Source organism: Trypanosoma theileri (assembly GCF_002087225.1).
Source record: "Trypanosoma theileri isolate Edinburgh chromosome Unknown TM35_Tth_14_V1, whole genome shotgun sequence".
Classification (NCBI taxonomy): domain Eukaryota; phylum Euglenozoa; class Kinetoplastea; order Trypanosomatida; family Trypanosomatidae; genus Trypanosoma; species Trypanosoma theileri.
In genome coordinates, this window is record NW_021639856.1 from 291,842 (window position 1) to 318,415 (window position 26,574).

The 26,574-nt window shown below is 40.0% G+C and overlaps 10 protein-coding genes across 10 annotated transcripts; all 10 read right to left on the reverse strand.

Annotated features, from left to right (window-relative positions):
- Window positions 1–127: 127 nt before the first annotated feature.
- On the reverse strand, window positions 128–3,772 carry TM35_000142060 (RAC-beta serine/threonine protein kinase; the record flags this gene model as incomplete). The annotated part of the gene is made up of 1 exon (XM_029025651.1): window positions 128–3,772. One exon carries the CDS (start codon window positions 3,770–3,772, stop codon window positions 128–130), a length of 3,645 nt encoding a protein of 1,214 aa, XP_028883061.1.
- Window positions 3,773–4,446: 674 nt separating this feature from the next.
- Window positions 4,447–6,585, reverse strand: TM35_000142070 (uncharacterized protein; the record flags this gene model as incomplete). The annotated part of the gene is made up of 1 exon (XM_029025652.1): window positions 4,447–6,585. The coding sequence occupies one exon, from the start codon at window positions 6,583–6,585 to the stop codon at window positions 4,447–4,449; it is 2,139 nt and encodes a 712-aa protein (XP_028883062.1).
- A 478-nt stretch (window positions 6,586–7,063) lies between these two features.
- TM35_000142080 (uncharacterized protein) lies at window positions 7,064–8,227 on the reverse strand (the record flags this gene model as incomplete). The annotated part of the gene is made up of 1 exon (XM_029025653.1): window positions 7,064–8,227. The coding sequence occupies one exon, from the start codon at window positions 8,225–8,227 to the stop codon at window positions 7,064–7,066; it is 1,164 nt and encodes a 387-aa protein (XP_028883063.1).
- Window positions 8,228–8,736: 509 nt separating this feature from the next.
- Window positions 8,737–14,526, reverse strand: TM35_000142090 (putative helicase; the record flags this gene model as incomplete). The annotated part of the gene is made up of 1 exon (XM_029025654.1): window positions 8,737–14,526. One exon carries the CDS (start codon window positions 14,524–14,526, stop codon window positions 8,737–8,739), a length of 5,790 nt encoding a protein of 1,929 aa, XP_028883064.1.
- A 649-nt stretch (window positions 14,527–15,175) lies between these two features.
- TM35_000142100 (protein AATF/BFR2) lies at window positions 15,176–16,873 on the reverse strand (the record flags this gene model as incomplete). The annotated part of the gene is made up of 1 exon (XM_029025655.1): window positions 15,176–16,873. One exon carries the CDS (start codon window positions 16,871–16,873, stop codon window positions 15,176–15,178), a length of 1,698 nt encoding a protein of 565 aa, XP_028883065.1.
- A 311-nt stretch (window positions 16,874–17,184) lies between these two features.
- On the reverse strand, window positions 17,185–17,916 carry TM35_000142110 (uncharacterized protein; the record flags this gene model as incomplete). Its single annotated transcript, XM_029025656.1, has 1 exon — window positions 17,185–17,916. The coding sequence occupies one exon, from the start codon at window positions 17,914–17,916 to the stop codon at window positions 17,185–17,187; it is 732 nt and encodes a 243-aa protein (XP_028883066.1).
- Window positions 17,917–18,508: 592 nt separating this feature from the next.
- Window positions 18,509–21,139, reverse strand: TM35_000142120 (RNA editing complex protein MP90; the record flags this gene model as incomplete). The annotated part of the gene is made up of 1 exon (XM_029025657.1): window positions 18,509–21,139. The coding sequence occupies one exon, from the start codon at window positions 21,137–21,139 to the stop codon at window positions 18,509–18,511; it is 2,631 nt and encodes an 876-aa protein (XP_028883067.1).
- Window positions 21,140–21,532: 393 nt separating this feature from the next.
- Window positions 21,533–22,234, reverse strand: TM35_000142130 (RNA editing complex protein MP90; the record flags this gene model as incomplete). The annotated part of the gene is made up of 1 exon (XM_029025658.1): window positions 21,533–22,234. The coding sequence occupies one exon, from the start codon at window positions 22,232–22,234 to the stop codon at window positions 21,533–21,535; it is 702 nt and encodes a 233-aa protein (XP_028883068.1).
- A 339-nt stretch (window positions 22,235–22,573) lies between these two features.
- On the reverse strand, window positions 22,574–23,068 carry TM35_000142140 (uncharacterized protein; the record flags this gene model as incomplete). Its single annotated transcript, XM_029025659.1, has 1 exon — window positions 22,574–23,068. The coding sequence occupies one exon, from the start codon at window positions 23,066–23,068 to the stop codon at window positions 22,574–22,576; it is 495 nt and encodes a 164-aa protein (XP_028883069.1).
- A 968-nt stretch (window positions 23,069–24,036) lies between these two features.
- TM35_000142150 (ATP-dependent RNA helicase) lies at window positions 24,037–26,415 on the reverse strand (the record flags this gene model as incomplete). Its single annotated transcript, XM_029025660.1, has 1 exon — window positions 24,037–26,415. The coding sequence occupies one exon, from the start codon at window positions 26,413–26,415 to the stop codon at window positions 24,037–24,039; it is 2,379 nt and encodes a 792-aa protein (XP_028883070.1).
- Window positions 26,416–26,574: the final 159 nt, after the last annotated feature.

Consider the following 26,574-nt stretch of genomic DNA (forward strand, 5'->3'; position numbering starts at 1 on the left):
AAAAAAAGTACCTGGGAATACAAAAATAAAAATAATGAAAAAAAGAAAAACGTCTTCAACTATATTTATATATATATATATATATATATACACGTGATAGACAACAAGGCATCTTCCTTTTTAAAGACTAGGGAGTAGGGGAACACATTCGAGGTAACGAGGGTGTAGTTTCCCGCCCCAAGTTCATACTATCAATAGAAAGATATGCAGATTCATTGAAATCTCCCACTAAACCATCCATTATCTCACCCCCAACAGAAGGCATTGCAATACGTGAAGTTGCCATTACAGGTATGAGTGTAAAACCATGTCGTCTATGAGGTTGTGTATCCGCTTCCCAATTCATAGGAATTGTATAATCAAAGTCACTATCATCATCTCGTGCACTACCATTCATTTCTTGTTGGATGTAAAAATCTCCAAATAAATCATTTTCTCCTTCAATCACAAGAGGAGCTGTATTCTTACTATATACACGTTGAGCTAATTTAATCTGCTCCTCCTCTTCTGTAAAAGCAGCTGTATAGGAAGAACGATCATCCGAGTCGGAATCACTGGATACTAATACTTTTCCCGCCGCTGGTGTTGTTCCTTCGGATTTTCCCTTTTCATCATCATTATCATTATCATTATCATCATTCATAGCGAGACGCAAAGGTGGTGGCATTTGCCGTTCTTCACATGCCTTCCAATCAAATCCACGAAAAAACGCATGTTGTTTTAATGCCTGTAAAGATGCAATTCGCCGTTGTGGATCTTTATGAATAAGCCGCTGGAGAATATCTTTTGCCTCTTCTGAGAGTAAAGGCTCTTCCGGGAATTGTAAGGGTTGAGATACAATGGCCTGCACTGTTTCCCGGTGAGTGGGGCGGAGAAAAGGGAAAAAACCCGTAAGAAGTGTAAATAAAACAACACCCAAACTCCACCAATCCACTTCAAATCCATATCCACGAGTTTTCACATCATACAACATCTCTGGGGCAATATAGGCAAGCGTGCCACAACACATATGTTGACGTATGGGTTGACCAGTTTCATCTAATATATGTTTGGCAAATCCAAAGTCTGTGAGGATAACATGACCATCTTCATCTAATACTAAATTATCTCCTTTAATATCACGATGGACAATTCCATGTTGTTGAAGATGATCCACCGCAATGGCAAGTTCAGCAATAAAGAAACGTCCAACATTTTCATCAAAGCGATGATTAGGGGATTGACATGTATGTTGTAATAACTCCCCACCAGGTAAATAATCCAAAAGAAAATACACACGTGAGGCGGTTTGAAAAGTAGCGTGAATACGTGTAATGTATGGAGAGTTTAATCCATCTAAAATACTCCGCTCACGCCGCACCTCCACAACATTCCGTAAAGAAGTAAAGGAAGTTTTGCGTAATACCTTCAATGCATATAATCCACCTGTAAAGCTGTGCCGTACCAGTAAGACTCGACCAAAGGTACCAGTGCCAAGTACACGTACAGTTGTAAAGGCGGAAAGACCAAAACTTAATGCTAAACGTCCACGTAGAAATGCAGGAAAACATACGGGTAATAATTTTGTATCTTTACACTGCTTTGTTGTTGATGTTGTTCTTCTTGTTGTTGTTGTTGTTGATGATAATAATAATAATGATGATGATGGTGGTGCTTTAGGAAACATTCCCATTGTATGGGCAACATCCAGACGATGTGCCCAAACACTACGAAGAATATCTAACTGAAAAATGAAATGATGTACCCAACCACCTACTAAGAGACGCAGTACATAAACGCCAAACCGCATTTCACCCTTAATCTTCTTCATAATGGAAGAATCCCATTCAGTATTCACATGAGATATATGATTATCAACTATAAGTATATTATTGATCGTCCTAACTGTATCAATAGTAATATTCGTGTTCTCTTCAGAAATTAGCTCAACATGAAATGTTTCCCCAGAAGGAGGGATTTTTAAAGTCTCCAAAAATGGAACTTTTGTGTTGTCTAATACAGTAGTACTAGGTAAAGAAAGTGGAAGAATAGCGATTGGATTGATATTGTCTAAAGGACTATATAGGTATATATACTGTCTTCTAAGGGAGAAGAAACGAGTACGTAATGGGCATAAGACTTCTGAGCTTTTCTCCATCGCAAGGTGAGCAGCTTCCTTTAATGAATTTACCCTATTCCAGAGTTTTGAGCTTATTGCAAAGTGCATAATAGAACAGTTTTGCTCCCCAAGTAATTGAAAGAGATGTGATTCACAGCAACGTGGACTTACTTCACTAAAGAAATGTGGACTATCAATGGAGGAAAACTCCGTTTGCCAAGGTATTAAATTCTCCTTGGTAACACCGTTACTTTTATTATTATTATTATTATTATTACTACTACTGTTATTATTACTTCCACTTTCACCATTATTATTTGGAACATTTTTATGTAACCGTTTTGAAGCCTTTCCCCGCTCTGATTTACGCTTTGGCAAATGTTCTTCTATTGCAGTTTTAATAGTCTTATTCTTGTTGTTGTTGTTGCTGCCAATGTTGATACCATTATGATCATGATGATTATTATTACTATTATTATCCTCAACAAGAATACTTTGAGGGGTCTTTTCTCGCAGAATTAAACGTATTCCCTGTAGAATAGGTACAATCATACTACGAAAGAGTGGACGTAACACAGAAGAAACAGAAGCCCCCTTTGAAGAATGAAAGTTATCCCCAAAAGAAATGAGTCGATCACCCAATACCTGTTGGGCTATTTCAAAAGGTAATATCATGAGTTGTACCAAATCCTCATCTTCCAAGTCAAAGTGTGCGGCTAAGGAGCAAATTTGTTCCAAAACAGTTTTTGTGGAAAATCTCTGCAAATTATGCATTCCTTCCTCTATTCCTGCGGAGATATCCACTTTGTTGGCATCGGGTTCCGTTCCTGTGGTGTGGGAAACAGAAACTCCAGGCGTGAAGGTTGTCGTCGTCGTTGTTGTTGTATCTGGAATAGAGAAAAGAACAGAAGGAAGCGTAGCATTAGCCATATCATTAACACCATCATGGGAATCATCAATTGTAAAGTCAGTTACACGCACATCATCTGTTGTGTCTACTATGTGTTGCTGATTCCGTTCTTGTTGTTGTTTATATTGTTGTTGTTTATATTGTTGTTGTTGATGATGATGTTGCCGTATAGAATCATCCAAAATGATCTTTTCATCCAATATTCTTAATGGGAGTTTTTCCTTAAAAGTTAAAGCATTTATACTGGATACTGTGGTACTTAAAGAAACCACCTTTTCCGTGATATTATTACTACTACCTGCAGAACATTGACGTTGTTGAGGTGTTTCTCCACTGGCAACATACACAATATAGTGGAATAACATCCTTACACCACTCCATCCTAACTGCAAAGCGGCTATTTGTAATGCCGGAGATCGTGAAGATGTTAATGTTAATGATGATAGTGAATTGCACTCTGTACTTTCACCACTTTCACTACTGCTACTGCTGCTGTCAACTTTCTTCTTTGACATTCTCTTCAGATTAGAGGAATATTTTACTACTGTAGGATCAGAGACCTCTTTTTCATTCTCAACGGATAAAAGCAGTTTCGCATATTTTCGAAGGATAACATCACTGTGTTGATCAAATTTAATCCAATCAATATGCGGAAGTTGTCGTATGATGTTACCTTCTCTACTTCCACCCTTCTCATCACTGTTACCATTGATAAAGCCTGTGGAACTTAATGTGGGGTAGCAAACAGAGACAGGTGAAACCATTTTTCTTCTCACCACACTGCCCTCTCTTTAACTATTATTATTATTATTATTATTATTATTATTATTATTATTATTATTTATTATTATTATTATTATTATTATTATTTTTCTTTTCCCCCTTTTTACCCCACTCAATTAAGAACCACAAAACTTTTACTTACCTCCCGTCAATGTTTTTTTTTTTTTTCTTTCCTTGTCCCCTTTTGTTTTTTCCTTATTATTAGTTGGACAACTGTACATAAACAAGAGAACGAAGAAAAAAAAAGAAAAAGTTCAAATGATGATGATAGAGAAAAATCAAATAAATTTGTACAAATATAAAGTATTCAGAGGTTTTGTTTTTTTCGTTTTTTTTTCTGTTTTTGCTCATTTTCACGAGTATGAGAAATTCTCAACAAATGTGTGTTTACTCTTCCCCACACCACCACAACTGTCCATTATATTTCCGCACAGAAGGAGCAAAGCGCTGTAATGAAAAAAAAAAAAAGAAATGTGAACGCAAAAGGCGAAACCAACCAACCAACCAACCAAATCAAACAGGTAGAGAAAGAGAAAAAATTAAGAAAAAAAAAAGGAAAGCAAATGGAGGTCAAAATAGGATTTAAAAAGATAGGGGAATTGTTGCTTCTCTTACTGCTACTGGTTCCCTTATCTCTATAATCTTACAATTCCCCTTAACTACTTCCCTCTTGTGACGATACCGCATGATTACTACTACTATTGCTGTTGTCATCCGATTCCTGACGCTTCTTCTTTGGTCGAGCCACTTTTCTCGGAGCTCCAGGCGCTTGGATCACTTGTTGTTGTTGTTGTTGTTGTTGTTGCTCTTCTTCATCTGTGCGATAGGATGATGCCGCACCTAATGTAGCCTTAAGCCCACCTGTTCTTTGCACTTTAGTGTCCACAGGTGGACGTAATCTAAACCGTCCTGTTCGTCGTGGCCGCGGTGTTCCTCTATTATACTGCAGAGCACGTGCTTCTTCCTCTGTCATGGATTGCAGTGCTGCTGGGCCGAGAAGTGAGCGGAGATGGAGATCCTTTTCCTCCGCATCAAAGAGAGTATTTTTATCACTTGTGGATGTGGAGTATTCCTGTGTGAGACTCTGAGAAGCAGAGAGACTAACAACTTCAAAGGCCGCCTCTGCAGGGGCCTCCTTACGCGTAGAACTCTTTCTTTCCCCACTTAATGTACTCTGTGATGATGATGATGATGATTTAATATGTTCCTCTCCTTGTTGTTGTTTTTGTTTGTATTCTTTTTCCATCGTCATTGTCGGTACTCCTTCTGTAATATCATCTTCGCGATTGGGTGGCATGGGAGGTCGGCGTGGATATGTGTTCTTACGAGAAGGAAACGTTGTGCGAATCTCACTTTCATACTCCTCTGGTGGAGGAGGTAAAGAGTCTACACGACGTCGAGTTACTCCTCCTGCTGCTGCTGTATTATTCTCATCACGTAATTCTTCCTGTTCTTGTTTTTCTTTTACACCCGTTGTTGTTGTGATATCGGGGAGAACAATACGTGCAGTGGGTGCGAAACGATCTTTTACAACATCCTCCACGTTAAGTGTAAAGTGTTGTAACCAATCTGGGTCTGTTAGAACACATGGAAGGTTATCATTATTATCATTATCTGTACTGCTATCACTTTTCTTTTCACCTTTTTGACGTTTATGCCAAGCCACAAAGCGATCATATGTAGTGAGAACCTCATCACGTGAGACTCCAGCCCCATCACAGGCCTCTGTGAAATAGAAAACTGGTCGATACGATGGATCTAGTTTAACATCAAGATTCTTTTCCCACATCTCAATAGCACGATGAACATCATCTCCTACAAGTTCCTCTTCCTGTAATGTATGTTCATGATTCCGATGCCCCTTTCCATACAATGGAGAGGAGGAAGAAGTCTCTGTATTTGCAGAAGTGTTAGCAGAACGTTTAGTAACAAGATCATCCAAGAGATGTGCAGCAGCGGGAAAAGTATCCTGTTCACGTGCTTCTTCAATCTTCGCAGCACGTCGTATTTGTTGAAGAATATCAAGCTCTAATGCGGCCTGTGCCTCCCGCTGCTCTTCCACACTATAGGGAATCTCCACAAAGGCGTGTACAGGACGACGAAAAGAGCGTTCATGTGATGGTCGTCCTTCTGCAGGTCGCCACCAAACATTAAGTTCACTTGTGCTTGTCACATCTGTTGGTTTAAGAAATCCATTCTTTTCATAATCCCAACGACTGGCAAGTGTAGGATGCGTCTCTGCAAGCGATGGTGTAGATGCATCTTCTTTTATTATTTTTCCCATACTTTCAGTTGTAGTATCATTTCCCACTGTTTGTTGTTGTTGCTGAATGGAAGAGCAGTGTGGACAACCCTTATCAACAACCGCACGATCTCTCACGGTTGCTTGATAGTTTTCCCCACAGGCCGCACATCGCCACCAGACGGTGATGGAACTGCTAGAAGGGACTGAACTTACATCCACATCATTTAGTTCAGGCACCCATTCATCTATTAAATCCGGCCGTACAACAGCAAGTCGACTAAGATGGGATTCTCGTCTTCGTACGTTACTTTTTATATTATTAGTATTATTAGTTTTACTCTCTTCGCTTTTTTCATTGGTGTCATAGTTATTTTCATCACTGAAGGCCACTGGATGTGTGGATGAATTCCGTACAGTGTTTCCAGCAAGGATTGCTGATAAATACACTTGCTGATGATATTGCTGTTGATAACGGCCAGTGAAAGACCACCACGCGCCGATGCCTTGAGCTGTGAACTCCCTTACAATACCACTGCGGTACCGTAACATAATAGATTTTCTTTTCTTCTTTCTTTTCTTTTTTGTTTTAAATGTATATATGTATATTTTGAGATGCTGATGTGATTCCAAAACTTCTACCAGACGATGTTTTTTATTCTTTTATTCTTTTTTTTTTTTTTTTTGGTAAACTCTGTTCTTTTCAGATTGTTTTTTTTTTTATTTTTCCTTCCCCCGTTTTCCACAGAGCTTGGGTAAGCTTACCACCTTGTGTGCTACTCACACCTACTTCTTCTCTGTATTCCTCTCTTTTTTCTTTCTTTAGTTAACGTTGTGGGTGCGGTAATAAAAAATTAAGAGTGCAGAAGAAAAAAAATGAAAATAAATAAAAAAAAAGAGAACTTAATCACTAGTTATTACTTTATACATAAAGACAAGATCATCCTATACAGTATACCTTTTTTTTTTGTTTTTTCACATGTGAACTAATACAAAAAAAATTCTTTTTTTCTTCTTTTTTTCTTTTTTTTTAGTATCGTCGGCGCAAAGTTTTCTTTGTGCCTGTAGAAGCTATACGCGCTCCTTTACTGTTACCCGTCATTACAAGTTGATTTGCCTTTTCATGTTTCGGTCTCATCTTCTGCGGTTGTTTACCGTGACGATTTCTCCGTAATGTTTGTGTCTCTTTAATCATACCAACATCCGTAAGAAACACCTCCTCTTGGGCGGCAAAAAAGTCAAATGGTTGACCCTCCACTGGAGGCAATGCGGTGATGCCTGTTAATGTATTCTCACCATCTGCTGCTGCTGTGAGACGCTCGGAGCGAAGACGCTTTGCCTGCGGCCCCAAACCTTTATTATTATTATTATTCTGTGGAGCTGGATAACTGCGGGTGAGGTGAAAGAAACCACCATTGGCCTCCATGGATTGATCCATTTCCGCATCCTCCGCCTCTGTTTCCTCACGACCACGCACACGGCCAGCCATACGTACGGTTGATATTCCTGCTGTTCGTGTGGGCTTTTCACCTGCGGCCGCATTTCTTCCTTTTGAGGATTGACGGTAATCCACATGTACATCAGAGACCCACAATTTCACTGGCGGTTGGGGTGTAAGTGTGCGTGAATGCACGACTGCTGTCGCACACGCCTCTCGCAGTTCATTTAAACCAGTCGTGATATGGCCTATAGATTGATAAATGCCTAACTCCTCTCGTTGTGCAGGTTCTTTTATATCTTGAAGAAGAATATAGTAACGACTCGCATTAGAATTTGGCATTCCAACATTTCCAATAAGAACTGTACCGGCACGAAGTTGTTGTTCTTTTTCTTGTTGTTTCTGTGATTCATCCTTCAATGGTTCATCTTCAATAAATCCACCAAAGATAGTCTTTGTTGTACTGCTTCCAATCTCTACCATTATATCCTTTTCAATACGCACAACAGAGCTCTCGGCAAATGGTTTTAGCCCAGAATTGCTTAGTGCCTCCACTGACAATGTCGTCATTCGTGTTGATGGAACACCGAGGGCAGACAAGACATCACTCGACGGCACTTCGCTTGTACACATGAAGAGAAAGTTTGCTGTTGCCATCGGCCGCTGTTCCAGCATTGGTACAAGCATACGCACCGCCACATCACGTTGTTGCCGTTGTCGTTGACTGGGGAACCGGAAGTTAAGTGTTGTTTGCATTTCAGTTATTCCTTTTTTTTTTTTTTGGAGTTTGTGTTAATATATTCTTGCCCACAGCTCCACTCGATGGTGTATTTCAATCCACTCGTCTTTATTCAAAGAAAGATAGTCAACAAATAAATAAAATAAATAAATAATTAAATAAATAAAAAGAAGAAATAAAACAAAGAATAATAAAAAAAAACTATATATAATGGGTCTGGTTTCCCTCATGTTCAATTTAATATATATATATATATATATCCATACATTGTATGATGTATTTCATTGTAGCATAAGCTGCAGCCTGTGATAGAAAAATTGCAAAATCTCAGACAATAAATTATACTTTCATTTGCTCTTGTTCACTCTCTCGTCCACCAACTACCTCCATTCAACCCCATCTCTCTCTATCATTACAAAGAGAGATGGGGGGAGAGAGAGAGAGAGAGGGAGAGAATATCCAATCAAACACAGATTCACAGATCTGTTGAAAAGGATCATCACAGGGGCGGACTTCACAAATTCTATCACTGAGAATCTTTTACCTTTTCTTCTTTTTCTTCTCTTTCTTCTTCTTCTTCCAGTCGTGGTACCCTCTCGGGAGGATCATCACAAGTAACATCATCTTCCTCACGTTTTCTTTTATTACTACTCTTCAATTCCTGTTCCTCTTTCTCTTGTGGTAAGGTGTCAAGGGGAATGATAGTATTCTTGTGAGTGTCCTTATCAACATCATCGTGATCATTTTGTTGCTGTTGACATTCCTCATTATACATTCCACCTTCATTACCACTACGATCTTCACTCAAACGAAAGCTATGTGTACTACCATCATCATCATCATCATCCATTGGCGCCTCTTCTTCATCCTCTTCATCTTCATCTTCTTCAGCTACATCATTATCCTCACTTTCACCACGTTCTTCATCTTCTTCAACATCATCATCCTCTTCTTCTTCAACTACTGCGGTTTCATGGAATTCTTCTGCAGCTCTGTCATCATTATCATTTTCGCTTTCATTAACGGCTGCTCCTTCCACTTCCACACCATCGGTAAGAAGCTTCTCCGATTGCATCTCCCTCTTAGCAGCTGCAATATCCAAAGCTAAAAGAGCCCGTATATAAGCTTCCCGCGTTTTCCACAACTTTCTCCACGCCTCCATTCGCTTCTCCACTTCACTTTTCTGATTCTTCTGTTGTTGCCATTTCAGTATGGGATTCACTCCCATAGATGGAAGTGTTGCCACTAACATAGTCTTCTTTTGTTCTCTATTATCATACAATGTTTTTAAAACAGCTGTGGCTGAGGCATAACAGGATGAACTGCGTACTGCATGTGGAGTCACCGCAGTAATGAGCCATTCCGTTGCACACAAGGTTTCAGGAAAAGCGGGTGTATTTCGTGTGAGACGTTCTAATACAAGAAAAACATTTCGGTGTAGAAATGGAATATCTTTCTGATGTAATAGAAGTTGTACAATAGCTCTGCAAAGACAAGCCTCAAGTTGTACGGAATAGACGGGTACAAGAGCGAATTCATCTTCTTCTTTTCCTTTCATGTTATTACCCACATTATCACTAGTTGCTTCTTTTTCTTTTTCTTCTTCCTCTTCTTCTGGTGTTGCATGTGAGGCTAAAATATTCATTAAAGGTCGTGGTTTTGGCTCTAAAAATGACATTAATACTTCTGTAGAAAAATTTGCCGATGAGGCGGCTATTGAACCACTATGTGTAGATGCATCTGTTGCCCCACCACTTCCTGTTGTTGTTGTTATTGTTGTGGCTGTTGTTGCTGCCGCATCTTTTTCGCCAGAGGAGAGTATTGGTATACTTAACACCTTATCATGTAATGCCGTGAGGAGTAAACTCAAAAGAAAACCCAAACGTTTACATTCCCCATCTGTGAGACCCACAAAGAATGTCATGGCGGCTGTCACTAATGAAAATATCACATCCATAACATATTTATGATTGTCTGTGGTACCATTATTTGTTTTCTTTGTAGCATCAAGTAACCACTTGAGGAAGTAGTAAACAAAGAAAGTGTCTTCTAGACTTAATAGAGCCCGTGGGAGAAGATATGAGGTTGCAAAGGCAACAGGTTCATTCAGTACACCACTGTTAAGTACATCATTTAATAATACAGACCTCGCCTCTTCACACTGCTGGTAAAGTTTTCTATGAGCCTCCTTCTCAAGACGCACTTGTCGTGTCTGTTCCTGCAGCCAGCGAACAGATGGATCTCTAGACATAATGGTACTGCTGTTATTATTATTATTATTATTATTATTATTAGAAGCAGCTGCAGCTTTTAAGAGGGCGGTAGCGTGATTAAAGAAGTAATTAATTTCCCTCATAGCTACCGTATATGGAGTATCATCAAATACAAAGTGTGCGGCGGTGTAATGCGATAGTTTTTGTAGAAACGCAAAGGGAATAGCCCCATCAATAGCTTTAAAACCTGGTAAACTCTTCACATAAGCATCTACATCGGATGGCATTACAGTAAATATAGCATCAATAGTTGAAGCCTTCTGTTCATCAGACAATGTACGTTTAACTTCCTTCGCAGCAAAACGGGCTGTAAGACGAAGAGCGACATGTGGCATCGCCACCATAAAAATTTCATTCGCCGGTGGCCCTTGCGGCAGTAGTGTTTCCAACGTTAGTAATAAGTCATTAATAACATTGTAGTCTCTTGCACATGTTAACAAGACGAGTTGCATCGTTCCTGCGAGATCCGCCTGGGCAGTGTAGATCCTGCTGTGCAACCGACACAAATGCAACAACAGGGCTTGACCAAGTGTAAACTCCACCACCCCACTATTCTCTTCTACATGATTATTCATTTCCTTTTCTTCTTCCCTATTATTATTATTATTATTATTATTATTATTATTATTATTATTATTATTATTATTCGCTTCTTCTTCTTCCTCCTCCTCCTCTACTTCCCATTCATCTCTTTGGATAGGAATAACACAGTTTTCCTGCAGTGTGCGCCGCAGCATAGCAGCCGCAGCGGCCCGCACAGCCGGAGTGAAGGTGGAACTCCACCGCCCACGGCGAAAAGACTCCCCGGCGCCCTTTGCAAACCACTGTGTAGATGCCGGGGAAACCAAGGCCCGCACCTGCGCTCCACTATACTGTTCCTCATGCTCAGGGGTGTGATCAAGCAAACCACGCAGAACCGCTTGCAACAACTCAAGGCCAAATACAATAGACGCACGTGCCTCTCGCCGCAATGCATACTCCGCAGCTCTTAATAATAACGCACCATCAAAACTACGTGGATTATCACGCCAAAGAACAGCAAGAAATGTTGCAATGTGTCCAACACGACTGGCATCTGTGTCTCCTAGTCTCTCTTGTTCAGCATAATGCCTCATTAAGAGTAAACCTTCATGAGTAATAAGTGTAAGCACAGCTGCAGGGGCACCTTTAAGTAATCGAGTATGAATACGTAGAAAATTATTATTGTATCCAACCGCTTGCTGAAAAAGTTTCTCCCCCACCAGTAGGGGATTAGCGTAGATCATTGGTTGTAAGAGACTTCTGTAGCGATCTACATTAGCCTCTGTCATACGTTTTAATGATTGCGTAAAAAGTGCTGCAAGTTCTTTAGAACGGAGTATATCATGTGGAGCTCGATGAAACGGTAGAGAAAGAGAATTATTATTATTATTATTATTACCATTAGATGATGAAGAAGGATGTGGTGATTGCAAGAGAAACTTTAACCATATATCTGTATGTAGGAACTCAACGGGATTTGTACCAAAACGCACAGATGGCGCTTCTTCTTTCATGAGTGTTAGAAGCAGTAAAACACGATCGTAGAGAGCAGGCGAAGGAGAAATAACACGTATACATGGCATCACTACATTAATAAGATAACGTTCTGCTAAACCAAGTGCATTCCTGCACAATAAAGCATAATCTATAGTATTACTTTTGTTTACCCCATCATTACCATTTTCTTTTTCTTCATTTTCATTCCCATTAGCTTCTTGTTCTTGTAGTTGCTGCTGTTGTTTTAACTCAGACCTTACAGAACGCAGGAGTTTACCACATTCCTTTGTTAACCCTTCCACCAAGTTACAAAGAAAAGTCTGTGATGCCAAATAAGCATTAACAGCTGAAAGTAATGGATAGTATGTTTCCAGTTCCCGAAGAGGAGCTGAAAGTTCACCTCTTTTTTCTCCTTCTCCCCCATTCCCTGTTCCCGATCGTTCTTCTATTTCATTTAAAATAACTTCCACACGCTTCACAACATTACTAGCAATACTACCACCACCACCGGGCATCACTAAAGAAGGAACAAGACAGACATTCACTCCCATTTCTGTTTGAAACTGTATAATCGTAGTTGCAGCGATACCAGGGAGTCCCATGTTTAAGAGTTCCATTACAAACCGACACGGGGTCACATGTTGTAGGGATGCGGTTTGCTTGCTATTTGCACCTACCGTACCAACAGATGGTTTACTAGTAGAAGTACTAGCAGCGGTATTATTATTAGTATTGTGAGTAGTAGTAGTAGTAGTAGTAGTAGTAGTAGTAGAAGAAGTAGAAGGAGTTGCTTGTTGCTTATCATCTAAAAGATATTGGCTCCACGTTGGACAGGCAACGGGAAATACCATTTTAGCAAAACGTGGTCCGGTCATTTCTCCATTCACTGGAATAGGTTCATCATCTTCATTAGTGTTATTGATAATACTATTATTATTGTTATTGGTATTATTATTATTATTAGCAATAGCGGTACGTGAATTGTACCGCTGTTGTCGCCGTCGTACGTTTCCTGCTTCAACTGCGGTAAAAATAAGTTCACTACGTGCCTCTTTCACATAGTGATCCAGTGCCGCCGTAAGTGAGGCAAGTGCAGCACCGGGAAGTGTTGATGATGGTTCTGCTGCCTCCTGCATACCGGATGGACATGCAACAGCAAAATGATAAATAACAAATGCTGTGCGTAAATTACATACTTCTGTTAAATATAAACAAAGAGCTAATCTCTGTCTTCCATCGGCGTGATGGGTTGGGGAGAGACCAATACGAAGTTGCATACAAAATGTAAAGAGATGTACAGCGAGAAAAGGTTTAATGTGTAGACGTTCCAGTAATCGACCAATAGGCGGAAAATGTATATACCGCCATAATTTCTCTGTTTGTGTAGAGAAGGTGGCACGAGGTGGGTGTGACCACCGGGAGGTTTCCCCACGTTTTGGTAAAATATAACTAGCACTCAACACTGCTCCAATCACCGTCACTAATAGGAATGTATGTACTTGACCTTCCCCAAGTACAAATCCAAGTTGTTCACTATATTCTTTTAGAAGTTTTTCTTCTTTTTCTTTTTCTTTTTCTTCTGCCGCTGCTGCCTTCTCTTGTAGGGTAAAGGATGATGATATAATGTGTTTCTCGCGTTGATGCCCTAGTTCCTCCCACTTTGACATGAATGTATGTAAGATAAACAATAATTGATATGTTGTGCCTGGAGCTTGGGCGACAATATGTGGACAGAAGGATTTACAAAGAATAGCTGTTCGGCGAAATCGAGTTCGGGCTATCGTAGCATTAAATGTCTCCTGCGATATTGTTCCCCAAGCAGCCATAGCAACTTGCTCATTCTTACTGCTATTCTCATTATTATTATTATTATTATTATTATTATTATTATTATTATTATTATTAACTTCATTTCCTTCTCTTGTAGAATCCTTTCCGGTATTGAACGCCTGAGACTGTACCGAACACTCACGAAAGAACTGCAACCATGCACTAAAGTCACCCCCTCGTGCTGACAATTGCTGCAAAAACACACAAAGAAAACAGAACCAAAAAGGATATTGTTCTGCTATCATCTTCTCTTTATCACTCTTCTCACTATTCACAGACACAACATTCCCGGTATCTTTATCCTTATCCTTACCATTACTATCACTATCCACAATAGAGATGAGACGTAAATCTTGAGAAAATATTCCACTCGAGAGGGCTATCGCTGCCGCCTTCACACCTTCTGGTAAATGAGATCCACTACTCTCATGAGATGTAAGGACAGTATAACAGTGTAGTAGAGTCACTATACGCATCATAAAATTTTCCAATGGTGTAGGTGTTGCGTCTAAAAGAAAAGAATCTACAGCCGCACGTATACATTTCTGTTTTTCTGAAGGACTCATCTCATCTTTAATCCCAATCACTGTGCAGAGTTCTGAGATAAATGTCTGTGTCACATTTTGCTTGGCCGTGGAACATGTACTTAACTCCGCTTTACTGCTGTTAAGAAGTGTGAGGAGCGCCTCGTCCATATGAATATTGACTTCACTCTTTTATTTCTTTCTCTCTCTCTCTCTCTCTCTCTCCCTCTACACACACACCCGTCGTTGTTGCCGTTGCTCCTCCTACGCGCTCTTTTATTTATCTCTCACACACTCTCTCTCTATGTAGTTACTCAACGAAAACAAACACACTGAAGGGAAAGAGGAAAAAGCAAAACAAAGAAAAAAAAAGAGTCTGAGTTAGAATACACATACATACATACATACATACATACATACATACATAGAAAAACAAACAATCAATCAAACAACAATAATAATAACAACAAATAGAAAAAAAAAGGTTTATGTACACCGGTATTAGACCTATCCACTCTCTGCATCGGCGTTTATTTTTCATTCTTTTCTCATTTCCTTTTCAATCAATCATTCATTTAATCGAGCTCATGCACACATACACACACACATATGCATTCAGTCCTTCATTTCTTTCGTTTCGTTGTGGACATTTTTCTTTTTTCTTTTTTTCTTTCTTTTTTAATGTACGTGACACCAAAACACATTTTATGTGAGGATTCTAAAGAACAAGAGACCTATTCCATTCCTCTCTTCCTTTTTCCACCACCAAGACACACATAAACATATATATATATATGGTTAACGGTACTATTTCAAAATACTATTGAAAGAGTGATTTCACCATCACCTCATGTTGTTCGCTGTATGTATATGGTACAGGCATTAGGAAGCCCACTAACTTTGGTCGGGGTTCATAATTCACCGACTTACCTTTCGTTAATCGATGAAACCCACGCTTAGATGGAACCGCACTCGCACGCAAAGACTCCTGTTCCTCCAGGAATTGTTGTTGTTGTTCCTGTTGTAATCGTGCCATTCCACCACGTTTTACCACTTCTCGCAGGAACTCTGCATCATCGTAAATTTCATCATCATTATCGCCTTCTGCGATATGAAGAGCGCGTGCTGATTTTCCTTCAGCTGAGACGGTGGCTTGGTAGTGCTCAGGGTGAGCCAGAATGGCAACATGCGATCGATTCTTTTGCACTTTCGCACGAAGTCGCGCTTTACCTTCAAGAATAGCACGAATTTGTTGTAATAATGGTTGAGAAATAGTACGTAACTTCACACTGTTGGGTTGTACAAGTTTAGCTCCCCAGTATTCAATACACTCATCCACATCTTTCATCATACGTCTGTGAGAGGCATTTATCTCTTTAAAATTAGGAGCATTTGTATGTTTTTCATCCTTTGATTTCTGTTTTTCTTTAGATTCCTTACCATCTTTAGCGAGGGCATAGAAAGTAGTGAGTAACGATTCCAGTGAATCTACAACCTCATTCACTCCTGTATGAATTTCGCCCTCATCACTCTCCAAAAAGTCTGGAAGGGCATAATATTGTGGAAAAGCCACCGCACGAGCCACGATCGGCTGCAATTTCAAACGTACACGTAAGAGTTGAGAGTACACCATCACATAATGACGAACGGCGGCTTGTGCCCGTTGACGTTCTTTAGCGCGTGGATCATCTTCACTACCCTCCACGGCCTCTTTCGCCAGCAATTCCATTTGAACATTCCGCAAGGACTCCAGCTGCTCAAGAATATCCCCCTCAGCATCTCCACCAAGAGAGCGTCGAAGGGCTTGTTTCTTGGCTTGTCGAGCCTCCAGCCATGCAATGTATTCTTCTTCGGTTTCTGGTTTACCACCACTCGTGCGTTTGCGTTTTTTCCCATGAGAAGTTTCTGCTTTATCATCGGCCGCATCTTCTTCTTCATAATCTTCATCATCATAATCATAATCATAATCTTGCCCACCTTTCTTACGACTGCCTTTACTATCCTTCTGCATATCTGAGAAGTCTGCATCATCCTCATCATCATAATCATTATAATCAAAATCCTCATCATAATCTTCATCATCATTCATCTCCAGTGCACCAAATATTCCATCCATTGCAGCTTCCACATCTACTGGTGTTGCTGCATACTCGCCTGTAGAGAGTGAGGAATCCAATGGACCACGACGACGTAATTTTTTATTTTTCTTTTCTTCTGCTTGTCGTTTTTGTTGAATTCCTTCTGTCTTCTTCCGCTTTGCCGCTGGTAATGTTTCATACTGATGAAGATAACTATTATTACCCTCATCATCATCACCACCACTACCGTCGTCGCGGTAATCATCGATGTGCGGTCCATCACCGCCTACATCGTCCCAAGCATCAGTTTCACCAAATCGTCCATCCTCATTTGCAAACTGTTCATTAATGATATCACTCACAGATTTCTTATTTGTTGATCGGCGACGCGTTAAAGAGGACGACGAGGAAGAGGACAATTGGCCGCGGCGTACAGACATGACACTGCACACACTTATACTGCCTTCCCCTCAACCTTCTTTCTTTCGGTTTCTCTCCTACAACCAACAACAAGAAGAATGTATAAAGAAATAAAAAAAAAAAATATATTTACTTAAGAGCAGCAATATTAATAGCAATAATAAAACATAAATATTAGCAAGAAGAAAAAAAAATGTATCAACGGGTAACATAGTGAAGAGGCACAGTGTTAAACATTATAAACACTAAATCCAAAAATATCTCAAGTATATGTGTACAATTTTTTAAAGAAAAAAATATATATATGTATATATATAAATAGATATATTCATTACACTCCAAGCTCACGAAGTTCTTCCTCCAACGTTTTTGGCTGCCAACCACCATCACGTTTCTGATTCTGTTGTTCCCGCTGCTGTTTCTTCTTTCCCTTCTTATTAGCGTGCTTATTATTATTATTATTATTATTATTATTATTATTATCCTCATTATACGATATTAAAGGCTTCTTTGCGTTATTCTCATCATTTGACGAAGGTACATCCACCATTCTTTTGGTCACTATTTTATTAGTCGCGTTTTCATGCACTTTTTCTTTTTTCTCCTCTTCCTCCTCTTCTTCTTCTTCTTCGTCATCTTCCTCTTCACTATTTATTTTTTGTTTTTGCCCCATTGATGAGGATGATGACGACGAGGTTATGATGCCTTCACGTTTCAGCGTTGCATGTAATGAACACTTCTCCGGTGTATATTTCTCTCGCATGCGTCGAGTATCGGGAAGGGCCCGCAGCCGCACAGGGACGGTTTGCAGGAGTCCAAGCGAGCAGAGTTCCTTGTAGAGATAGAGACGTCTATTGTTTTGACTGTAGTAATTCCCAGCCCCATCTGTGAGAACAGAGAGAAGAGGTAAATCGTGTGGGGTGAGTTCATGGCGAAGAAATTGATCACGTGTACTGGCAATCGTTCGACCACAGGAGAAAACACCACGGATACGAGAAAAGGTAAAATAAACAATTTTGGGATCTAATTCCACAATTACCTCAGAAGATTCTTTTTTTGGCATAGCAGGAAAAACTAACTAATATAATTTTTATTTTTATATACTGGATTTAATAATATATATATATAATCAACTTATTTTTTTCTCTTTCCTTAACACTCTTCCCTGGGGGCTGGGTACCAACAGTCACCAATATGAGAGAAAAGAAAATTTTACGATACCTCCTTTTTTTTCTGTTTCCGTCACTCTTTATTATTATTTATTTATAAATTAGTGTTACGTATGTAAACAACGTACACACCCACAGAATAAAAACAAAAAAAAAAAGTTAAACAAGGAATAAAAAAAAGAAAAGAAAAGAAAAAAGTAAACAAAACAAAAACAAAAAAACAAAGAGAAAGTAATACAATTAAGTAAAATATACAAGCACCCTTCCAAAATAAGATAATAAAAAAAAAAACCACAGAATATTAGTTTATTATATTCTTTACGTATGTGACTTCCTTTTCAGACAGTTTATTTCAAACGACCAAATGTGTATCACACCTCTCTCATCTGTACAAACACACACACACAAAAAAAAAAAAAAGGAATTTTTTCCTTCTCCATCTTTTTTTTTCTTTTTTTTGAGTTCTTTCATCCCTTACCTATTTCCCTACACGGTAGTGGTATGTGAAGGTAGGGATCGCCTGGGGACAAAGTATGGATTTTCACAACTCCATTTTTCTTGTGCTCGCCGCCGCAACTCATCAGTAGAACTTTCAAGTTTATTCTTTTCTCCCTCCTTTTCACCAACAGGAATAGTAGTAGCAGAATCAATATCTTCTCCTGCCTGGGCATCCCCTCCTCTGTGAATATCATCATTCTTATCATTATCATTGTCATTACGTGTCGTTGCACTCGACTCGCTAGATATCTTAACTTCACCGATAGGATCCCCACTGGTACTGCTATGACTATTACTAGTATTATTACTACTACTGCTATTATTATCCTTCTCTTCATTTGAGGCTTTTGATTGTGCTTCAACACCCACACAGACATTTAGGAAAGCAAATTCACCAAAGTGAAGATTTTTATCGGTTACCACACCTGCAGAAGGTGGTTTAGTTCCTACTGGGACATATACAGAAGGTGCAAAAATACAAACACGACCACTCTTCGTCGTTGGATTTTCCGCCGCATGTGTTGGTGTATCATACAGTGGTGGATAAATAAGAGACACTGCCATTCCTAGTTGTGCCTCATAACTTATTTTTGACTCTTTCCTCCCTTTATCTGGTGAGGCAATGACAACTTTGCTTACGGAATTACGATCCAAATTGTCAGGATGAACTTCAGAAACAGAAAGTGGAAGAGGAGCAAGATCAAAATAAATGTCTCGAAAATATACCTCTTCCAATTCCAACACCGGTTCTGGTAGCATCAAGTTATTTGTACTGTTTCCCTCTCCTACTATCGTTTTTGTTGATGTTGTGGTTGTCCCCACATCTCCTCCAACTGCTGCTGCTGTTGTTGTGGATGATAATAATGAAGATGATGATGATAGGTCCTCCTCCATATCTAATTCCATCGGCAGTGAAGGCACTAATTGTCTTTTCATGAATGCGAAACGTACATCGCGTGTCTGTCGTACATCCATCGTCACCGCCAGTCGTTCGTCCAGAAGACCAAGACGTGCAAAACTATCCACAAATCGAGCAAACACATCCCTGCCCGTGTGTACACAGACAGTTTCATCCATGGCTGCAGCTGTGCCAATGGCCCGCAGAGGGTGCGGCACAATTGTTGGTCGGGGGGTTTCTCTTGTGAAGAGTCCCGCCAGCGGTGGAAGTAGTCGCCCAGCCACCAGCGATCGCGGGATCACTCCATCCACGGTTTGATTGAGAGAAGCCGCGGCCGTTCCATTTGTATTGAGAGAAGAAGTGGTGGATTGTCTTCGGTGCGTCTTCACTCGGCGGAGGGGTGGGGCGGCAGGGGCCCAGAGACGAGAAGCGGCAATTTCCTTCGCAAGTGGCACCGCCGACCCACTTAGTTCCCGCACATATGAAAGAAGAATAAGATCATAAATCTCCGTTAAACAGTGCTGCACAAGAGCAGAGAGTCGAGCCTCACCCACACCATTCACTTCTACAAAACTAGCAGAATCATATAAATGTGGTTCCAATCCCCACAAGGTGACGTGCAATTCACCAATTACAGCTTCTACTACATCAGCTTTGATTTTACCGGTGCCAAGTTTCTCACGTACTCCACGTGGAAGAAGATCACTCACCCGAAGTGTATCGAACATAAACTCAAGTGTTACATTCATTTCACATGCATCACGAAAACAATTAAAAGCGTAGGAATTTTGACTATAAGTCCATTGTCTATCAGGGAATAAAATCATCATACGATTGGAAAGATGATTACCCCATGAATTATCTCCAATGTACTCAAGTCGCTCAAATGCGACACGACGACGATGATGTACCTGCTGCGCCATATTATCAAACGTATCTGGGGCTTGCGCTGCAAGTGAAATATCAATTACGTTTAAATCCTTCAATAATGATAATAGTTTACTTAACATTTCACTACGTTGAGTAATACTCCAACGTGGTGATACCAACTCAGGAATACGCCGAAACATTGGTTCATGATAAAGAATATCAGACCAAACAAGGTAAATATCATCAATTGGATATCCACGTATCGCTAATAACGCCAAACTATCAAGAACAACCTCACGACAAGTATGATTTGTATGACTTGCACGATAAGGGGTTGTAATGTGTGTTTTCGCCGGAACCTGCGTCTCTTCCATACATAGACGGCAGTAATTCTTCGCCTCATCCTTAAAGAATAAACTCTCTGCAGCAGCAGGACTTCGTAATGAACGCATGGGTTGTGCACCATTTTCTTTTGTCGCCGCCGGTGCTGTGGCATCATCCGCGATAAAACTCACATAATTGCCGAGTACATCTCCACCATTACCAGAAGAAGAAGAAGATGATGATGACAACGAAGAGGAAAAACTAGCATTAGCACTACTACTACTACTACTACTACTAAGGTTATTATCAACACTTCCCCCAGCGGTAGCAGAACCAGAGAAGGATGTAAAACCTACTGTAACTCCCCGCCGCGCGTAGGACTGAGAGTGTGCTACTTCAACCCGTTCAAGTGCGAGACGAGTAGATGAGGTGCTAAAGTGTCGAGAGTAGAACTGCGGTGTTATTCCTCGAAGATCACAAGAGAACCAAATACTCCTGCGGCAAGGGCCTCCACCACGCGGTCTCATTAGATCTAAACTCTTCTTCTTCTTCCTCTTCAGTACCACAACTACAGTACAGATTATACACAATCATACCACAAAAATAAAAAAAAAAAGGAATAAGAAAAGAGGAAATGGAGTATGGAGAGGAAAAAGAAGAAGGACAACAGAAAGAAATAAAGAAAGAAAGAATCCAAAAAAAAAGAGGAAAAAGAAAGAAAAAAAAAAACATAGAGGGATTGCTTTACAGTACCTTCTCAAAAAGGGATTATTGCAGTTTCCCATGTGATATTCTGCACATTGTTTAACAGACACAGAGAGGCAAGAAAAGACCCTCAGTTTTTAAACTGCAGTGTATCAGCACTAACGCTGTTAAAGACACCAAACCAGATCAGAAGAAACATCAAATAAAAAACCACCTCAATCTTCATCACTATCACCAAAAAAAGCATGCACATCCGCCACTTCACCTTCATCATCCTTCTCTTCCGCCTCTTCTTCTTCTTCTTTTTCCTCTCCATCTTTATTCATCTCTGCTTCGGCCATTTTATCACCCATATTCTCTGGAGCCGAAGTAGAAGCCGCTGTCGCCAAAATATTGGAAGAAATAGCCAATACCCCATCACCAGTGTAGACTCCACTGTCAAGAACCTCATCATCATCATCATCATTTCCCTCACCGGTAGTTGGGATATTATTAACACTAGAATGCACCTTCTTCTCTATTCCACGGTAGAGTTCATTGAACTTGAAAAATACATCTGCGCGGTTCTCAAGTTTTGGTACAAATGGTGTAGTATACGGATATGGTAAATCAACTGGTCGTGGTCGTAGAGACATACAATATGTACAGCGAACAACAGCTTCTCGTTCTTTTGTATTTAAATCAACCCGCACACTGTTCGACATGCGACAAACAGGACAGTCAAAGGTTGTAAGACACTGCAGTGAACGCTGATATTTAGCTGCTGCTGCCTTCTGATACTTGTTTTTCTCACCATCTTCCTTCTTTGATCCTTTTTGTAATTTTTTATGCATAAATGAACGGCTGTTGCGGGAGAGACGTGGGGCTGAGGTTGATGACCCACCGCCATTTGCATTACTGCCTTCTCCAGAGTTCATCAGTTATGTATATATGGTATATATATATACACGCACGGATTACCCCTTCTTCTTCTTTTCTGTTGATGAAGAGGAAAGAGAAGCAAGCAGAGCAAATAGTGACAACAAGTATAAATAATAATAATAATGGATGCGAATCGCACGCATCATGCAAGAAACATAAAGGTATACCATTTCTAATTAAACGGACATTTGTTGTACCTTTTTTTTTTTTTCTGTCTCTCTTTCTCTCTCTCTCTCTCTCTCTTTTTCTCTCTCTTCCTCTCACTCCAAGCTTTAGATAACTTCTCTAAAAAAATTCCATCATGAAGTTTCTCACTATTTTAAAAGTAGTAATGCTTAAAAAGCAAAGTCACCATCGTCTTCATCATCTGCGGCAACAGCGGGTGTAAAGAAATGCGAGCCGTCATCCTCATCCTCAAATTCAATTCGTTGCATGGTATCTACTCTACCAGCTGTATTCTCCCCACGAGATCCCGCCGCTGCGGCTGCTGGCACTGCAGCCTTTGGAATGAGTTGGACCAAACCTGTTTTCGTAGTCATATCATCCGTCTCAATATTATGTTCATGCAGGAATTCCCGATCCTGCTGCATTAACTCTTCGCGAAAACGGAAAAAGACATCCACTGCTTTTTCTAGTGGGAGGAGTGGGTACTCTTTACCAGCACCCGCACGGCAGGAGCGGCAGTGTAGTTTGGCAGATCCAGTATTGCGAATGAGTCGCACGGCGATAGAGTTCTTCGCATCACACAATGGACAATCAAAACGTGAGGGGATCTTGTATTTACTCTCCTTCTTAATGGGCACTGCGGCCTTCTTCTTTGCCCCACCCATGGCCTAGAAAAGATAAATCCAGAGTAAATATGTATATATATGTATATATTTACACACAAACACAAAGAAACAACTTCAACAACAACTACAACGACCAACAACTAACGAACCTTAAGGACAATGGGAATCAAAAAAAAAATCAATTCAACCACTTGCTCTTTCTCCATAATGAAATTAAATAAAGAAAAAGAGAGAAGAGAAAGAAAGAGAAAATACACATAGGTGTCTAAATTTTATCTAGTTTTCTTTCAATACTTGTTTCCACTGGTTGCATACTAAACCCCTGCTGCAGTCTAATAAAGAAGAAACAACAACAACCAACAAACACACAAAAAAAAAAAATGACACATTTCCACCTTTTAATAATAGAGGGAATAACAATAATAGTAGTGATAGTCACTGCTAATGTTACTACTGCTGCTCCACTCTACTTTTTTTTTTCTTTTTTCTTTCTTTTAGCAGGTGGGCTTCAGAAGGCCTTACATTTTTTTTTTCTGTTTGGATTTAAACGCATTTTTTTTTTTTTTTATAGGGAAGAAAGTGGAGGAACATGTTTCCCTACCAATGTCTTCATAAAGAAAAGAAGAGCCAAAAAACACACACATATATACACAGAAATAAAAATTGAATAGAAGTAACGGAGAGAAAAAGAAAAGAGAGTACAAACCCCCTTTCCATATCTTCTTTCTTTCTTTCTCTTTCTTTTTCTTTATCTCTCTCACTCCTCTCTCATGCACACAGACTGAAAGAGAAAGAGAGTCGTAAAGTAAGAGAATTTGTTCAAAACAAATTACACGAAAAAAAAACCAGAAAACTGAACAAATCTCTTTTTTTATTTCGGTATATACGCTAAATTATATTAAATAGATATATGTGTACGTGCACGGCCCCATGCTCATATGAGCAATAATATTATAATTTTCCTTTTCTTTCCCCTCTTTTTTTTTTTGCCTTTTTGCTCTTTTCATTTACCTTCTTTCCTTCTTGGTAGGGGGTTCATTACCATTCTTTCCAGTACGCGGGGTACGTACCATCTTATCCGATGTTGTATTCTTTTTATTACTCTCAAGCGCTGAAGTCCAGTGACCTGCTAGTCTTGCCTGTGTTTTCTTTAGCAATTCATTGGCTTCCTCCACTAACAATTGTGTCTTGTCTGTTGTAGTGATTTCACTCTTATCATTATTGTTGTTATTATTATTATTATTATTATTATTACTACTACAGCTACCGGTAGTTGTCGTTGTACTTGTGAGTGAAGTACTCGTTGGAGGGCGATCAAACATAAAGAAGTGTCTTTCATATCGCACAGGCTGTGTTCTTGCAATAGTGGCACTGAGAGCCTTAAACACCGCCACTTCACCATCACGTTGAGTTCCACTTGGTCCATTCTTCTGTAGTAACATGTGTAGATGTCCTGCTCGCATGGCCCGTGCAGTACGGCCAGCACGATGAACATACTGTGAGAGAGTCTCTGGTGGGTGATACATGATAACATGACCAACATTAGGAACATCCACACCACGCATTAACGCATCAGAGGCGACTACACAGGCATCCGGAGAGGATTTCAATAAAGCCCGTCGTCGTTCACTTTCTGTGGTGAGAGTTGTGAACTCCGTCGCCCGCACACCAGCAGAGAGAAGAAAGTGACCCATCACACGTGCCTCCTCAGCAGAGCGGCAGAAGATAAGAATACGTTCACCAGCATCATCATCGCAGGACGGGTACTCACCTGTGGATGTACTGTTAGGATTGTTAGTACTACTAATTCTAATACTAGTATTATTATTATTATTATTATTATTATTATTATTATTATTATTATTATTATTATTAGTATTATCAGTAGTAGTAGTGTTGGGATGAAAGTGTGTGGTAGAAGTGCAGTTGTTTTGTTGTCTTCGGCGTCGGCGGTGCCCAAGAGCACGAAACTCCGCATCCGCGTGCTCCTTATCATCATCCTCTTCATCCTCATCCTCATCATCATCACTGTTGGTTCCATTGCCGCTCTTCAATAAACTATCAGCAGAATCTTTAAGCTGTTCCTTTTCCTTTTCCTCCTTTTCTTCTTCTTCTTCTTTCTTTTCATTTAGTGGAGTTGCTTCAAGTTTCTCCCCTCTTTGTTTAGCAATAATTGACCGAATAAGTTTTAACAAAACCGCGTGGCGGTACCAATCTTCCACAAAAACTACGTGTTCCTGCAGTCTTGGAGGAAGAGCAAATGATGTGTGAACAAGCTGCTGTCGTGAAATAGGCAAAGCCCCAGCTGGATCATTATTCTCATCGTTTTCATCATCATCATCATCATCATCATTATTATTATTATTTCCTGCTGCTCCACCGCGCTTTTTCCCTTTTACTTTCTTACTCTTATTCTCAAGAGATTGTAGCTGGAGTGGTTCTCCCTCATCTTCACGGCTAATATCACTACCAAAGGTATCCAAAGCAAAGTGTCGGCAATTACGTAGTCGAACTTCTGATACTCGAGCCACATGAGAAGAAAGTGTTGCCGAGCACAACATTTTATGTAGACTATATGTGAGATGCATTAGTCGTCGTGTATTGCTTTTCTCTGTTAACCGAGTTAGTTGTTCCTCTTCAAATCGTTCTACTACCTTGGCGACAAAGTTTGCAAAATTACCAGCAAGGACTTGATCCGCCTCATCAATGACAAGAAGACGAAGATCGGCAAGAGACAATCCAGCCGTGCCATCCAAATGACGTAAAAGTCTCTGCGGGGTTGCAATGACAATATCAGCGCGTGAGTAGTAACACAACTGCGAGGAACTTGCTACAGCGAGACTACCTTCTCCTCTCTTTTTCTCATTATTATTATTATTATTATTATTATTCTCCTCATTTCTCTCCCCTCCTAGTAGTGAATGACGCGATGCAGTGGTGTTAGACAGAACAGCAGCCGTACGCACAAGTGCCTCTGCCTCCTCCTTCACACTATTCTCTTTACATAGAGAGACCACGGCGATGGAAGTTCCACGTGTGAGTTGTTGTAATTCCCTATACACCTGAATGCCAAGAGCTTTGGTAGGCACTAATATCAATGCCCGCAGTCGTGTGTGATCTACTCCCTTCTTACACTCCGCCACGAGCCGCAGCATGGGAAGTAAATAACATAAAGTCTTTCCACTTCCTGTTGGGGCGGTGAGGCAAACATCCATTGGGAGTCCACTGAGAAGAGCACGTTGAACAGTAGGCACAACCGCCTGTTGGACAGGGAGCGGGGAATTGTAATGTAAATACTCCTGCAGCGGCCGCAGAAGCCAGGAATCACTCTCCCCTAAACAATCATCCCAAGTTGTTGTTGTTGTTGCTGTCGTTGTTGTTGTCATGGCGTTTTTTATTTATTTTTTATTTATTTCTTTTTTTTTTTAATTTATTTTGTTTTTCTTTTTGTTTCCCAAAGCCAAAGGAAGAGAATGCCTGGGAATCAGAAGATGAACAAGTAAAAAAAAAAAAAAAAGAAAAGAAATTACGGTGCACTATTGTTT